This window comes from Erpetoichthys calabaricus, chromosome 17 (genome assembly GCF_900747795.2).
Source record: "Erpetoichthys calabaricus chromosome 17, fErpCal1.3, whole genome shotgun sequence".
In the NCBI taxonomy this organism is placed as follows: Eukaryota; Metazoa; Chordata; class Cladistia; order Polypteriformes; family Polypteridae; genus Erpetoichthys; species Erpetoichthys calabaricus.
The window spans coordinates 50,981,707-50,995,579 of NC_041410.2; the positions used below are offsets into that span (position 1 = coordinate 50,981,707).

A 13,873-nucleotide genomic window follows, 5' to 3' on the forward strand; every position below is an offset into this window, starting at 1 on the left:
TTCATATCTGAGGAGCCTGGTCAAACAATGCAGAATAAAATGATACTATGACATGTACTTTATATTGTACTTTGTTTTCAAAATGTAATCAATGTTCATTAGATTAACTTTCAGAGAAACTTTCTAATATATTGCATGTATTTTACTGTAACATTTTTGCCTGCTTTTTCCTTGTTTGTTCTATTGGAAATTCATGCTGTGATTTTTTTTTTTTTTTTTTTTTTTCTCTGACCTGCAGGTTTTGTGAGTCGCCCACCAGTGACTTGGAGATGAGGAATGGCCGTGGGAGAGGAAAAAGAATACGTCCAAACAGCAACACTCCTGTGAATGAAAATAGCAACTCATCAGACAACAAGGGCAGTAGTAGCAGTAGCAAGACAAGAGCAGGTTCCAACAGCAAGGGCCGCCGTGGAAGTCAGAACTCCTCAGAGCGTCGCACCCCACCCCATAGTAACACAGAGGATGTTAAAGCCAGTCCTTCTTCCTCCAACAAGCGCAAGAGCAAGCCAGCCTCTGATATGGAGCCAAACTCAAGCTCAGAGGATACAAAGGGTAGCAAAAGAATGCGTACCAACTCAAATAGTGGAGCAGCTCCACCACCCATTGCACTCATACCCACCCTAAAGACTGAGCTTCTTCCATCACCTCTTGATCGAAATTGCCCCTCCCCTATCCTCATTGACTGTCCTCACCCTAACTGTAATAAGAAATACAAGCACATCAATGGTCTAAAGTATCACCAAGCACGTGCTCACAATGATGATGACATTAAGGTGGAAATGGATGGGGACAGTGAGTATGGGGAAGACTCCACGCTTCACCCAGAGCCCGGGAATTGCAATGGGGCATCTGTTTCACAGAAAGGCTGCCTATCACCAGCACGTTCTACTACTCCCAAGGGCAAAGCCTTTGAAGGCCCCAGCTTATCTCCCACGGGAAAGTTTAGCAGCAAGCAACCCAGCAAAAAGAAGTGTTCAGAAGCAGAGCAGGAAGTTGGGCCGAATCCCATAGATATGTCTGAGGAAGGGCCTTGCCTTTCAGATGAGGCAAGCAATGATGGCATGGATGACAAGAAAGGATCAGATAAGGATAAATCAAAGAAGGCTGGTTTAAGCAGTGCCAAGAACGACAAGGCACCACAGAAAAGCTTGAAATCTGCCAGACCGATAGCTCCTGCCATACCTTCACAGCAACTTTATACTTTTCAAACTGCTACGTTTACTACGGGAAACTCAGGTTCTTCTCCTGGCATGACCACCACTGTTGTCCAGGCCATGCCTAAGAGTCCCCAGCTGAAAGCCATTCAGCCTAAGCCCACGGTTATGGGAGATCCCTCAAGTGTAAACCCAGCACTGAACACATCAAAGGAAAAGAAGAAAAAGGACAAGAAGAAGAAAGAGGCTTCCAAAGATGCAGATAGTCCTAAACCATTTGGGAAAGGAGGGAAAGCAGAGGAAGGCAAAAGCCCCTACTCAGAGTCCCATTCCTCTGATTCTGGAATTAAGAATGATGCACTTTTAAATGGGTCCTCCGATCCCCACCAAAGTCGGCTAGCAAGCATGAAAGCTGAGGCAGACAAAATCTACAGCTTCACTGACAATGCTCCTAGCCCTTCCATTGGTGTTGCTAGCAGAATGGACAATGCTGGCTTAGTTCAGCCAATAGTTCCACTCCACGTAGTGACTCAGAATGGGGCAGACAATTCTTCTGTTAAGACGAACAGCCCTGCATATTCTGACATATCAGATGCAGGTGAGGATGGAGAAGGCAAGTTGGACAACGTAAAAGCAAAAGCTGATGACCAGGTCATGAAGGAGGGAGCCAAAAAGGCTCTCTTTGCCTCCCAAGCACCAAACAAAGAATCTCAATATTACACTGGTTACGAGACTTACTATTCTCCAAATTATGTCAACCCCAGCCCTGGAGCTTCCAGTTCTAGTACTTCACTGGCTGAAAGTCAACCAATGAAAATTAAGAAAGAAGAAGAACAGGAGTCCTCAGAACTGAAAGTGAAAGGAGAGCCTGCTGAAGGAAAGAAACTCGAGATCAGCACATCCAGCCAGCAGCAGCAGCAGCAGCAGCAGCAGCAACAACAGCAGCCCTCGGTCATTCAGCAGCGTTCCAACATGTACATGCATCCTCTGTACTACAACCAGTATACCTATGTCCCTCCATATGGATATGGTGATCATAATCACTTAATGAGCACTAACTCTGCATATAGACAACAATATGAGGAGCACCAGAGGCAGCGGCAAGCTTCTGAACAGCACCGGGTAACCGAGAAAAAAACGGACACTGTTATGAAAGAGAGGGAAACAGTCATGAGGGAAGACTGGAAGCAGAAATCTTCTGTTCCCCCAACTCTTTCCAAGACCTCCAGTCTCACAGACTTGAGTAAATCAGTGTCTTCAGGGAAACCTAAAGATGCTCCTTCAGAGCCCTCAAAGTCGGTCATTATGACCAAGATGGATGACTCTAGTAAGATACAGTCACAGCAAGTCGAAGGACTAAAGATGAAACTGAATGAAGGCAGTCATCACGGGAAGGAGATGGTGGACACAAAGTCCAGTTTAGAGTGCAATAGACAGCCTGGGATGGATCATGCAATGTGGTATCGACAGGTAATCCTATGGCATTTGGGCATCAAAATAAAGTCTTGTCAAAAGTGTGATCTGTGTGTGAGGTACAGTGCCCAGTACTAATATTGGTGCTGCTGGTAAATAAAAATAACATGGGCTGTGAAAAAAATGTGCCTTGTTTATCCACGTGGTCTTTCATTTTTATATTAACAAAAATATAACTTTTTATTGAAGTAAAACAATTGAAAAGAAAAAGAAAATCTATCATAAAGTAATATGTGTGCCACAATTTTTGGCACTCCATTTAATAATTTGTAAGGACTATGGATATACAGTGATCCCTCGCAATATCGCGGTTCAGCTATTGCGCCCCCGCTACATCGCAGATTTATTATTATTATTATTACTAGGGGGCTCCGCTCCCTGCTCACTTCGCTCGCCCACCCCCGAGTTTGGTTTACTGGATAAACAATTTAAAGAGATTGTTATTTTCATGGGAATTGTTACATATGCATTATTTTCATTTTTACTCTAAAACTTTTGTAAAAACAATATTTGTTCTTTATTTCCTGCCCCGCGCATGGTTAAATCTCTTTCTCGTGGGACTTATAATGCAGCTCGCGTTGTGAAGGGGGGGGGGTCTGAACATCAGATCAGCTGCTGTCTTGCTGCTGGCCAGCGGTGTGTTCTGCTTGTCACGCTTTGCGTCAATCATTTAAAAACCTGTACAGCAGCTGTCCTTTTTCCACTTTGCGTCTCTGCCGATGCTGGATCTAAATGTGGGGGTGGGGGTTGGTGTTTGGGGGTTTTGCTTCCTAAGGGTGTAATGCCTAGTTTCGCGTGTCGTCAAAGTGTCTCTCTGAGATGATCTGGTCTCAATCGCTTGCTCAACCCCCCTGGAGGTGCGCTATGCTCATGCCACCTTCTGTCTCTCCCACTCGCGTTGTTTTGGGGGGTAAGGGGGCTGAAAGCACGCTAAGGAGAAGTGGGCAAATCAGCTACTGGCTTTGTGCTGCTTCTGCTTGTCGCTCAGCGCGTCAATCATTTAAAAGCCTGTACAGCAGCTGTCCTTCTGTCTCACTGCCTTGTCTCGCGGGACGTTAAAATGTCTTCTGAGAAGATCACGCCTCATCTCCCTGGTCTCCCTGCCAAGATTTTTTTTTTATAATAGAGAGATGTTACTCGTATCCTTAGCCCTACATCCACATATCATATGTCTTTACAAAGTGTGTTTTAATAAGTTTACATGTGTTTAAATCATGTGGGAGGGGTATTTTAAGGCTTAAAGTATAAAAAAAAATGTTTGTTTATATGGTCTTTCTATATCGCGGATTTTCACCTATCGCTGATGGGTCTGGAACGTAACTTCCGCGATAGGCGGGGGATCACTGTATTACTTTTTTATTTTACTTGTGTGACTTTTTAAGGGTGCCAATAATTATATATACATATATTTCAGAAGACATTCTATGATTAAAATTTCATTTTGCTCTTAATTATTTTTACTTCAGTTAACAGTTAAATGTTTTGTTAAATATTTTGAATGAAAGATCAAGAGGATAAACAATACATACTTTTTTACAGCCCAGTTTGCTTTTATTTGGTAAGGATGGTGGTATTAGTGGGGAGGGCACAGTATTTTTCTTTCATTTTCTACCCATCTTCTAGTGGGTTTAACACCTATAAATTTCCCCAATCTTTTTTTTTTTTATATATATCTGTGTAAATGTGCTGGGTAGTACTGATTAATAGAAAGTACATTGATTTGTAGCTGGTTGTTTGTCCTTGGCAAACCTCATGAACCACATACAGAAATAACTCCGACCCCCTCACTTTGTTCACAATTTGCTTTCTTTCAGCCTTGTGCTAAAATCATTTAAATTATTTTTTCCCCTCCTCAAGTAACACTCAGTACTCCAGAATCCATCCATCCATCCATTATCCAACCCGCTATATCCTAACTATAGGGTCACGGGGGTCTGCCGGAGCCAATCCCAGCCAACACAGGGCGCAAGGCAGGAAACAAACCCCGGGCAGGGCGCGCACACACAGACACACACACACACCAAGCACACACTAGGGACAATTTGTGATCTCCAATGTACCTAACCTGCATGTCTTTGGACGTACTCCAGAATGACTTATCATAAACAGTATTTTAGAAATGTATGCAAAATTATCAAAAATAAAAAAGTGAAATATCAGATTGACACAAGTATTCAAACCCTTTACCATGAAACTTGATGTTTGCATCTGGTGCATCCCATTCTATTGATGAGCATTGAGATGTTTCTACACCTGGTTTAGAATCAGTATGCTGCTGCTGGAGACTATCTATCTGCAGTCAATTCAGTTGATTGGATAACATAGGATAGTCAAATATAATTGACTAGAAGATGTAAAAGTCGTAATGTTTCAAATCTTATCATAATATGATACTTTCGTACAAATCATTTGTTTACTCTCTCTACCCTTTCAATCCAGTTCAGAGTTCCCGTAGGACCTGGGCAATTCAGAAGTTACTTTGGCATGGCAGGAAGCAGTAGAATACCAGGCACAACCCTGCACACTCACGCACTCATCATTATCATCATCATCGCTGTTCTAGCGGTCGTTTTCTATGTGTACACAGTTTAGCAGGTTGCTCTACAAGTCTATTTGTGGTCTTGGGCATCCTTTGGTGATGAAACCCATTCTCATCATATCGTCTGATGCCAACTCCAAATATATCCAAACACAGGCTGCACTTCAGCCTCCACCTCCATCTTGGTTGACTTCTTCACCCAATCATTCTTTGATGTGCCAGTTAACCTAACAGGCCTGTCTTTATAGTATGGGAGGAAAATCCATGTAGACAGGGAAGGAATTGCAGACTCCACACTGGCAGCAAACAGAGGATTTCAGCCTAACCTACTGGAGCTGTGAGGCAAGAGCCCTAACCACTGCATTGTGAGGATGCCTCTGTGTTAAAAGTAATATTTCCAAAAAATAATGGTAAGAAATGCAAAAATTACTATGCAAACTATTTGAATTTGTTTACCCTGGAAGAATTTTAATGATGTCAAATGAAGAGCATAAAAGAACCATTGAATGATTTACCTATTCATCCATCCATCTTCCTAACCCACTTATACAAAGGGGGCAAATCAGCATAAATGGGAAGTTTTATTTCTATCCTACAAAGAATGTGGAACCATGCTGTCTGTGATCACAAACAGAATAAAATTACACAAGTAACAATTTGCCTTTTTAATTGTGGAATTATTGCTAGATTAATTTGATAAAGTAAATTCTTTCTTGTAATTAATATTTAAAATTAACCTCCATGTATTTATTATACCAGGAGAGAATGTGGTTTGATATTTTTCCAGTACATGGTTTTCTATGTGTACTTTTGTGACAGTCCGGGTCAGCTCCACTCTCCCTGGTTCCTTGGGGGAGCCTCTTGAACCCAAAACTGTTGATAGTTGTAAACTGAGATGAGTTGGGCAAATGAGGACACAAACAGTCAGAAAAGGGTTGGTACAGAAGTATCAAGTGAATGCAGTGCAAGTTCAATAAGTAAATAACCCATTAAGATGTGAAAACATGGAGGTTAAAATATTCAATAAATAATCCACAATAAATGAGGTTAAAATCCCAGGTAGGTTCTTCTGTTTAAACAGTCATGAGCTGCAAAGCCTCTTCCTAAAATCTAGTGTCTCTTCAGCTTATTCTATCAGGACCTTGCAGCATTACCACAGACCTCTTTCAAGCCGCCAGTTGTGCCCTCCTATCAACCCATTGTAAGTGGTGGCCAAGGTCCATGGCATAGCCCTATCACTGCACTAAAACTATAAAAACACTAACAAACAACGCCCTCAATAAAATGAATCCAAGTCCCCTTCAAAAACAGGACATTAAAAAAATAAGAACTCTAAAATGACTATAAAATCAGTAATACATAAATAGTCTATATTTCTAAAAAGTCCTCTTCATTTTGTAAAACGTGGCACCAATCCCACTTAGTTTTTTTCTTCCTCTCTTCATTCTTCACCGCTACTGGCTCACCCCACCTCTGCCGCCATTTCCAGTGAATTGGTTTCTGCCCGAATGAATGAATGAAAGTGGAGATTTTTCAGTTATCAACTGGTTCAGAACTAAATGAGTCAAATTCTCCAAAATGGATTTTGTTTTTGTTATTTATCTCTTGGAACTGCACCATACAAGATGAGAGGTGTTGTAGACAGTTGTTTTGGACTACTTTTCAGCACTCAACATTAAAACAGTTTGAGATGAGGAAATGTCTTCCTATTGTGCTGCTATTGCTGCATTTTTGACAAATCTGAACATTGAAAATGACTTCCTTTTTCTTGATCTGAAAGTTGCATTTACAGTAGTTACTGTACATCATGAAGTGATGAGGCCCAAATTAAAAAGTCAGTTTAAAAATATTAGTGTTCATTTAAAGCAAACCCCATAGACTATTTGCTTTGCTTAATTTCTAAGGGAAAATATGCAAAACAATTCATTTTTGAAAAACACATACGCATTCGTCCATTTTCTGAGCCATCCCAGCATAACTGGACTGAAGGCAGAAATAAACCCTGTGTAGAATGATCAATTAACATGCACATTGTTAAATGTGGGTTCACTAACCACCATTTGCCAAAAAAGCACTTGATGTATTTTATTATTTGTCAGCCTAGGTCTTATTGTGAAATATTTTATAATTCGTCTAGAGTAATATTAATTTCATAATACAACTTTATAAAAATAGGGTTTGGCATTCACCCTTCACTACTCAGTGAAATGCCTTGTTCCTCTATTACACAAAAATGGGGACTCGTTAACCAAGTTAAAGTGAGGCCTTTGAAAGTAAGAGTGTCAGTCAGTAAAACCAACTTCCCCTTTGAGCTTATCAGTACAGAATGTTATAGCAGCTGTTCATTATTACATAATTTATGTTGTTTTTTTTATTATTCTTGTAATTTCATTTTTTAATAACATAAGTGGAATGATGACACAGGCATTGATATTGCTGCCCAACAGCTCCATGGTCAAGGTTTACAACTTTTTCTTTTTGATTAATGGAGTTTGTAAGGTTTTTCTGGGTTCATTTCACATCTCAAAGATTGTGACTATGGTGGCTGGGTCTGTGTATGGATGTGACTTTCCCTATCCCTGGCTTGTTCTTAATTTGTGCCTGACAGCACGTTAGACTCCCACTGCCCACAATAAAGTATTGGATATCTCACAGGTGGCGCAGTGGTAGTGCCGCTGCTTTGCAGTAAGGAGACTGTGGGTTTGCTTCCCGGGTCCTCCCTGTGTGGAGAGCGCTTTGAGTAATGAGAAAAGCGCTATATAAATATAAAGAATTATTATTATTACTTTAAATTCATCCATTACAAGATATGTTGCTGAACTGTAATCAAATGGTTATTACGTAGATAAGAAGAACTAGTATCAAAGAAGTACATTCACTTCCTTCAAGCAGAACAAAACTAGCCAAATAAGAATATACAGTTCAGTGTTTGCTGGCCACTGAATGCTGATGTCTCTATAATATCAAATTCAGGAATAACACTAATTGATATTTAAATATACTCAGATTAGTGACATGTGAGACTCTCCGATCTAAGATTTTTTTTTTATTCTGACAGGACAGACACTGAATTAAGGATTTTGTCAGTCAGGGTCAAAAAGCTTTGATCTATGGAGCTGCCAAATCTTTATTCTGGAATAGCACAGTAAAAGGAGTCTTTTTGAAAATAAATAAAAGAGACCCCTCTTCACCTAACCTAAAAGAGAACTTAGTGTGGTTTTACAGGATAAAAGACTGAAAGCTGCATCACAGTTACAAAGAGTTGCTGTCAAAACTGTGAAATAATGGAAGTAGACAATGAAGAACAACAGTGACTAAGGAGATTGTAATCCACCAATATGGTCATCTTTACTAAACATTATGACATTCTATAATGTTTAGAGCCATCAGATGTATTTTAAACATTGGTGACTTTAAAATGCTTCCAGTGTGAATGAGTGTGAATGTTTGCTTGTTTCCTGCTGCAGATCCTGCCTAGCTGATAATTCTTGGGTTGGTCTTTTGCTCTTTGTGGCCCTCAGCTGGGGCCAATTGACTGAATTTTATTTAGTATATACCGGGTGTCCCAGAAAATGTATACACACTTTGAATGATTACAAATAAAAGGTTTATTAAGATTTTATAATTCAAATTAAAGAAGACAAATGTAGAATCAGTTATCACTGAGTGTTCAAACTACTGGCTGCTCTGGTCCAGCCACTACTGATAACATGGCCCAATGGATTTGCAAACATCACAGGTCTTTTAATTTGGTACCTGGGCACATTCTCTTTTATTTACTGTTTTCAACATATTGACTGTTGCAGTTTTGTTAGATAAACCTTATTTTTGACATGACCCCACTAAAAAAAAAAAAAAAAAAAAGTCCATTGCCGTTAGATCAGGTGCTCCATCCTGCTGGAAATAAAACTGTTCGTCATCCCGAAACTCCTCTTGAATGTGAGGAAGTTCAAATAAACTGCACTAGTTTCAGTATTGTCTTAATAAACATTGTATTTATAATAATTCAAAGTGTTTCCGGGACACCCTGTAGTATGATGACAAATAAATAACTGTAAACATTTATTGCCGTAGCACCCACATTTGCATAAAAGTTTATATAGTGAAGCTTAAATCTTGTCAAACATAATGCAAGAAAGCAGAAGCACTCATCATTCTCCAATAAGTTGCATACAACCAATTTAAGAAACACAAAAATACATTTTCTTTGAATTAGTACTAAAGATTAAAAAATGTAGAATGGCCCATAGTACATTTTCTTGGATTGGCTCCAGCAGACCCCCGTGACCCTGTGTTTGGATATAGCAGGTTGGAAAATGACTGACTGACTGACTGAGATGTAACCCATTGGGGCCATTATTTGTATTGTGAGTGACTTAAACTGGTGACACTCTGCACAATTTCTAGTTGAACTTAATGACAGCAGAATGTCAGATTAAATGATTAGGAATCTCATGGAAATACAAATTACACAACTCTGTCTCAACATTGTCAGTTAATTTTTAATTTTCTAAAATATTATGAATTCACTGCATTCTGACAGCTGATTATACTGCTTTGCCAGACAGTGCTGGTGCTTGTCCAAATGCTTCCCAGATATGGTAAGTTCAGCCACAATCCTGGTCCTTCTTTTTTTTTTTTTTCTGTTTTTGAGTCTGTCATAGTATGACAAACACAAGATACTGGGCACAAGCCTTTCTTGTGTTTACATAATCAAACTCTCTCCTTTTTGCTTTGTGGCTGCATTATATGCCTTGTACTTCTGGCTGAATGCTTACTGGTTGTCTGCTCTCAATTTTGTTGGTGCCAGTCACAGACTAGTCTGAGTGAGTCACTGAGGATGTCAAGTTACTAGACTAGTAACTTGAAGGAAGTATATAGTGACTGTTCCTGACTCGCTAAGACTTTGTATATGAATGCTACATCTGAAAATCTTTGGAGAACAGTTTTAATGTGAAGGGAAATTATGGAACAATATTCTTCAGCTTCTCTGTCTGCTTCCAATGAAAATGATTGCTATATCAGTTTGTCAAATCAACGTGTTGGGAGATGGTCACCTTTATCTTGCACATTTACATGTTGATTGTCTGTAGCTGCCTAATTGTTTTTAGGTTGTTACGGATTTCTGACACACATGATATTTTTTTGTTATTCCATGTTTTTCTCTTTATGCCAGAGCAAGTAATAATGAGTAATTAATTGAAGGTAAAACTAGATGGTGATATGTTAGTTAAGCTGTTTGCTGTTTTTTTTTTTAATTAAAAGTATTAGAAAAGTTAATTTTGTCATTTTTTTTACTGTAGGAGCCTGATGCAAGAATGTGGCCATATATTTACCCAAACAAGTATCCAGAGTCTCAAAAGCAACAGCAGCAGGATGAAGAGCGGTGGAAAGATGATAGAGAAAGAAAGAGCAAGGATGAGAGAGCTCGGGCCAAGGATCCTGGTCCTAAAGACGACACCAAGGAGAGTTCAGACCCTCGACTAGCTCTTTCTTCCTCAGAGGATCATCGAAGTTTGAGCAAGGATTCCCGGCCCACAGTGCACATGCAGTTCTCCTCACCCCTTGCTCAGCACCAGTCCTATATGCCCTATATGCATGGTTACCCTTACGGGCAGGGCTATGATCCTAACCATCCAGGTTATCGGGGGATGCCCTCTGTCATGATGCAGAACTACCCAGGTAACGAAAGAATTTGATTCATAATAAGTCAGTTACTTTAGATTTTATTGCATGTTTGTTTAGAATCTCGCCATTCAGTTTTCAAGGTACATAGTATTAGACTCAATGTCTGGTAGTTGCATACTATCCACCTCTGATTTTTCTTTATTAAAGGTCTCTACAGTTTCTTGAATTTCATATATGCAGTTTTTAGATCTGGGTGTGAAACTTGGGGCGTGTAGAGCCGCCCTAACCCTGACACAGACAGGCGAAGACACAAATTCCCACACATCACACCTTTATGTACACGTGGTGGCACTTCCTTCACTCCCTGTAAGAGAACAATGCCCAGAGCAAACAGCACAGTACAAATCAGCAAAGCACAGACCTTTTCACCTCCAGTCCTCCTTACAGGCTTTGTCCTTCTTCCTGATGCTTTCCATTGAGTAGTGGCAACTGGCCCCTTTTATAGGGCCCCCAGAAGGACTTCAGGTGCCCAATGACCTTATTCCTGGTGTGGCGGAAGTGCTGCCAAACATCCAGGCGCCCCCTGGCAGTGGCCACAGCCCTAAAAGGGTTGATCTTCCATGCTCCAAACCCATGGCCCCACTGTAACCCAAGGGCTGCCCTGTATTAGTCCAGGGGAGAAACTGTCCTGATAAAACTCTCTCTCTCTCTCTCTCTCTCTCGGTACTTCCATTGTCTGAGCGTCCCAGCCGGTTAAGAGCCCTGGCTGTCCACCACAAAGAGAATGTATTTATATATCGCAAATTGCTAACTTACTAGTTTTTTCTACTGATAAATTACTGTATGTGGCATATTGTTGTCACAACCAGCATGGAAAATAAATGTTATTACTTCCTGGTGTACTGCTGAAGCTTCACAGTTAAAATTTTGTAAAGAATACTTGAAAGGAGGTTAGCTTGTGGGGTGACTTTCAGTCACGGAGTAAGGAAAATTTATTTACAGTAGCTTATCTTATTAGAAAGCTGCCAAGAGCTTGTTTCTCTCACCGAACCTTGCAAAGTCAGACATGAGTGTTTGCCTAAATTATAATAGCGCCTATGAACACCAAAAAAAGCTTGATGTAGACTAACAGGAACATACAAAAAAGCCAAGAAAATGGAAACTACAAAGACAAAAATAAACATACTTACAAACAAAGAGTTAAGTGCCCAAGGCATCAACATAAATTCTAAATGCAGAGATTTAATAGCAAGAAAAGGTTCAAAGAAACCATGTAAAGGTGTTTAGTTTGATTAGAAAAAATTGACAAGGTACATGCTGTTGGAAAAATGATGCCCTTCTCCCATAATAATCATCCATCAATACATGTATGCGTGTTGAACACAGCTAGGTGCATCCCTCAATAGTGAGTGTGAGAATGAAATCCATCGTGTTGGTCAAGTATATACTGTAAAGACAAAAAAGCATAGTATAAAGTAGTCAGCAAAAGTAAGTTAGGTAAACAACAGAAACCACATGAAAAACAGGTATAACTGCCGTGAATACCTGATATTTTGTTTGTGTTTTTTAGATATTTTTATACTAGTTGCTGTGATATAACTGCATAGCTCTGCAGCTTAAAATGTTCTGTCTCTGGATAAAATTTCAAACATTTGCTTTCTATTTTAGGAATGAGAAAAGGAAAAAAAGCACATAAAATATCAAAGTCATGCAATTCCATCTGTGTTAGAATTGTTTAAGTTAAATATTTAATTTCCATTTAAGTTTTCAAAGGTATCTCTTTAAATATTTTAATATCTATATGAAGAATGTCATATGTAACCTTGTAATTAATGGCATTTAAAGGTCTACCTAAGTAACTGAGAAATGAATGACTGCCCTAATCTAACCATTCCATATTTTCAGGTTCCTACCTCGCTTCTGGTTATTCCTTCTCCCCTTATGGCACTAAAATGTCAGGAAGTGAGGAAGGTGAGAAATCAAGGGCCAGTCCAACAGTCAGTAGTAAGTCCAGTTCAGAAGCCAAGGCTCTGGATATCCTCCAGCAGCATGCCAGCCAGTATAAAAGCAAGTCTCCAACAGTGAGTGACAAGCAGATGCATGAACGGGAACGTGGAAGTAGCACTGGAGAGAGAGAGAGAGAGATGGACCGGCCACGCTCTTCTCCATCACAACGTTTGATATCCTCACATCACCACCTTGGATATCCGCTGCTTTCAGGACAGTATGACCTCCCTTATGCAACAGGTCAGGAAACCTAAATGTGGTTTAACACCTTAGTTTTGTTAAGTAATGTTTGGAAAGATGAAAATTTGAAATCTATTGCCTGTCAAGGTAAAATTACCACAGTGTTTGGATACTTGGTTAAAAATATAAAAAGTCAATTCTTTGGGTAAGAGTTTTGTAAGGGTGCCAGAAGTACTTTGATATTACTTCAGCGTTTATGTAATTTGACAGTTTTCTAGTAGAGAAGTCAACAGTCTTTACCATCATACACTGGGTAAAGTTGTGGACCCTGCATCCCCAAACTTGGATTCTGTTTTCAAAAAGGATGATATGTGCTTCTGAACACAGGGGGATGGGAATATAAATGCAAATGAGAATATCAAGCCCCTGCCTGTCCACTTTGGTGCTGGTTTTGGACATGGTGAAGGGTGGGATGGTTAGCCTGAACTAATTATAATTTTAGTCAAGGCATTTTATGAGTTCAAGGTTCAGTTCCTCTTATCCTCATCATATGTGTCTATTTACTACTGGTGTAGAAGTTCATAGATTACATCATTCAGTTTGAGCCTTTTATTTTTGGTTGATTTCTGTTCATCAAAAAATAATCAGTAGTTAAAGTCCACCTTTTTCACTCAAAAGTTTCTTCATTTTTCTTGGTGGCAGCTCACTGAGTTGAACAGATCAACACACCTTGTCCCCAGCATCAGTTTGTAGCTCACAAATGGAGAGTTGATTATTTTCTTGAATAAAAATTGTTTCCCCCTCCATTTCCTCATAAGACATTCAAAATGTGCCCGATTGACCTGCGGTATATGAAATAAACCAGCAGTATTCTTACTGACTCTTTTTGGGT

At 39.7% G+C, this 13,873-nt stretch overlaps 1 protein-coding gene across 3 annotated transcripts in view; it reads left to right on the top strand.

Moving 5' to 3' along the window:
- Positions 1-13,873, top strand: part of LOC114668250 (zinc finger protein 609-like) — a 281,456-nt gene that overhangs the window by 253,857 nt on the left and 13,726 nt on the right. For all 3 annotated transcript variants that reach the window (XM_028823923.2, XM_028823924.2, XM_028823926.2), the window contains 3 exons: positions 239-2,624; positions 10,470-10,848; positions 12,700-13,041. In XM_028823923.2, the coding sequence (XP_028679756.1) occupies positions 239-2,624; positions 10,470-10,848; positions 12,700-13,041 (3,107 nt within the window). The remainder of the gene's footprint in view (positions 1-238; positions 2,625-10,469; positions 10,849-12,699; positions 13,042-13,873) is intronic.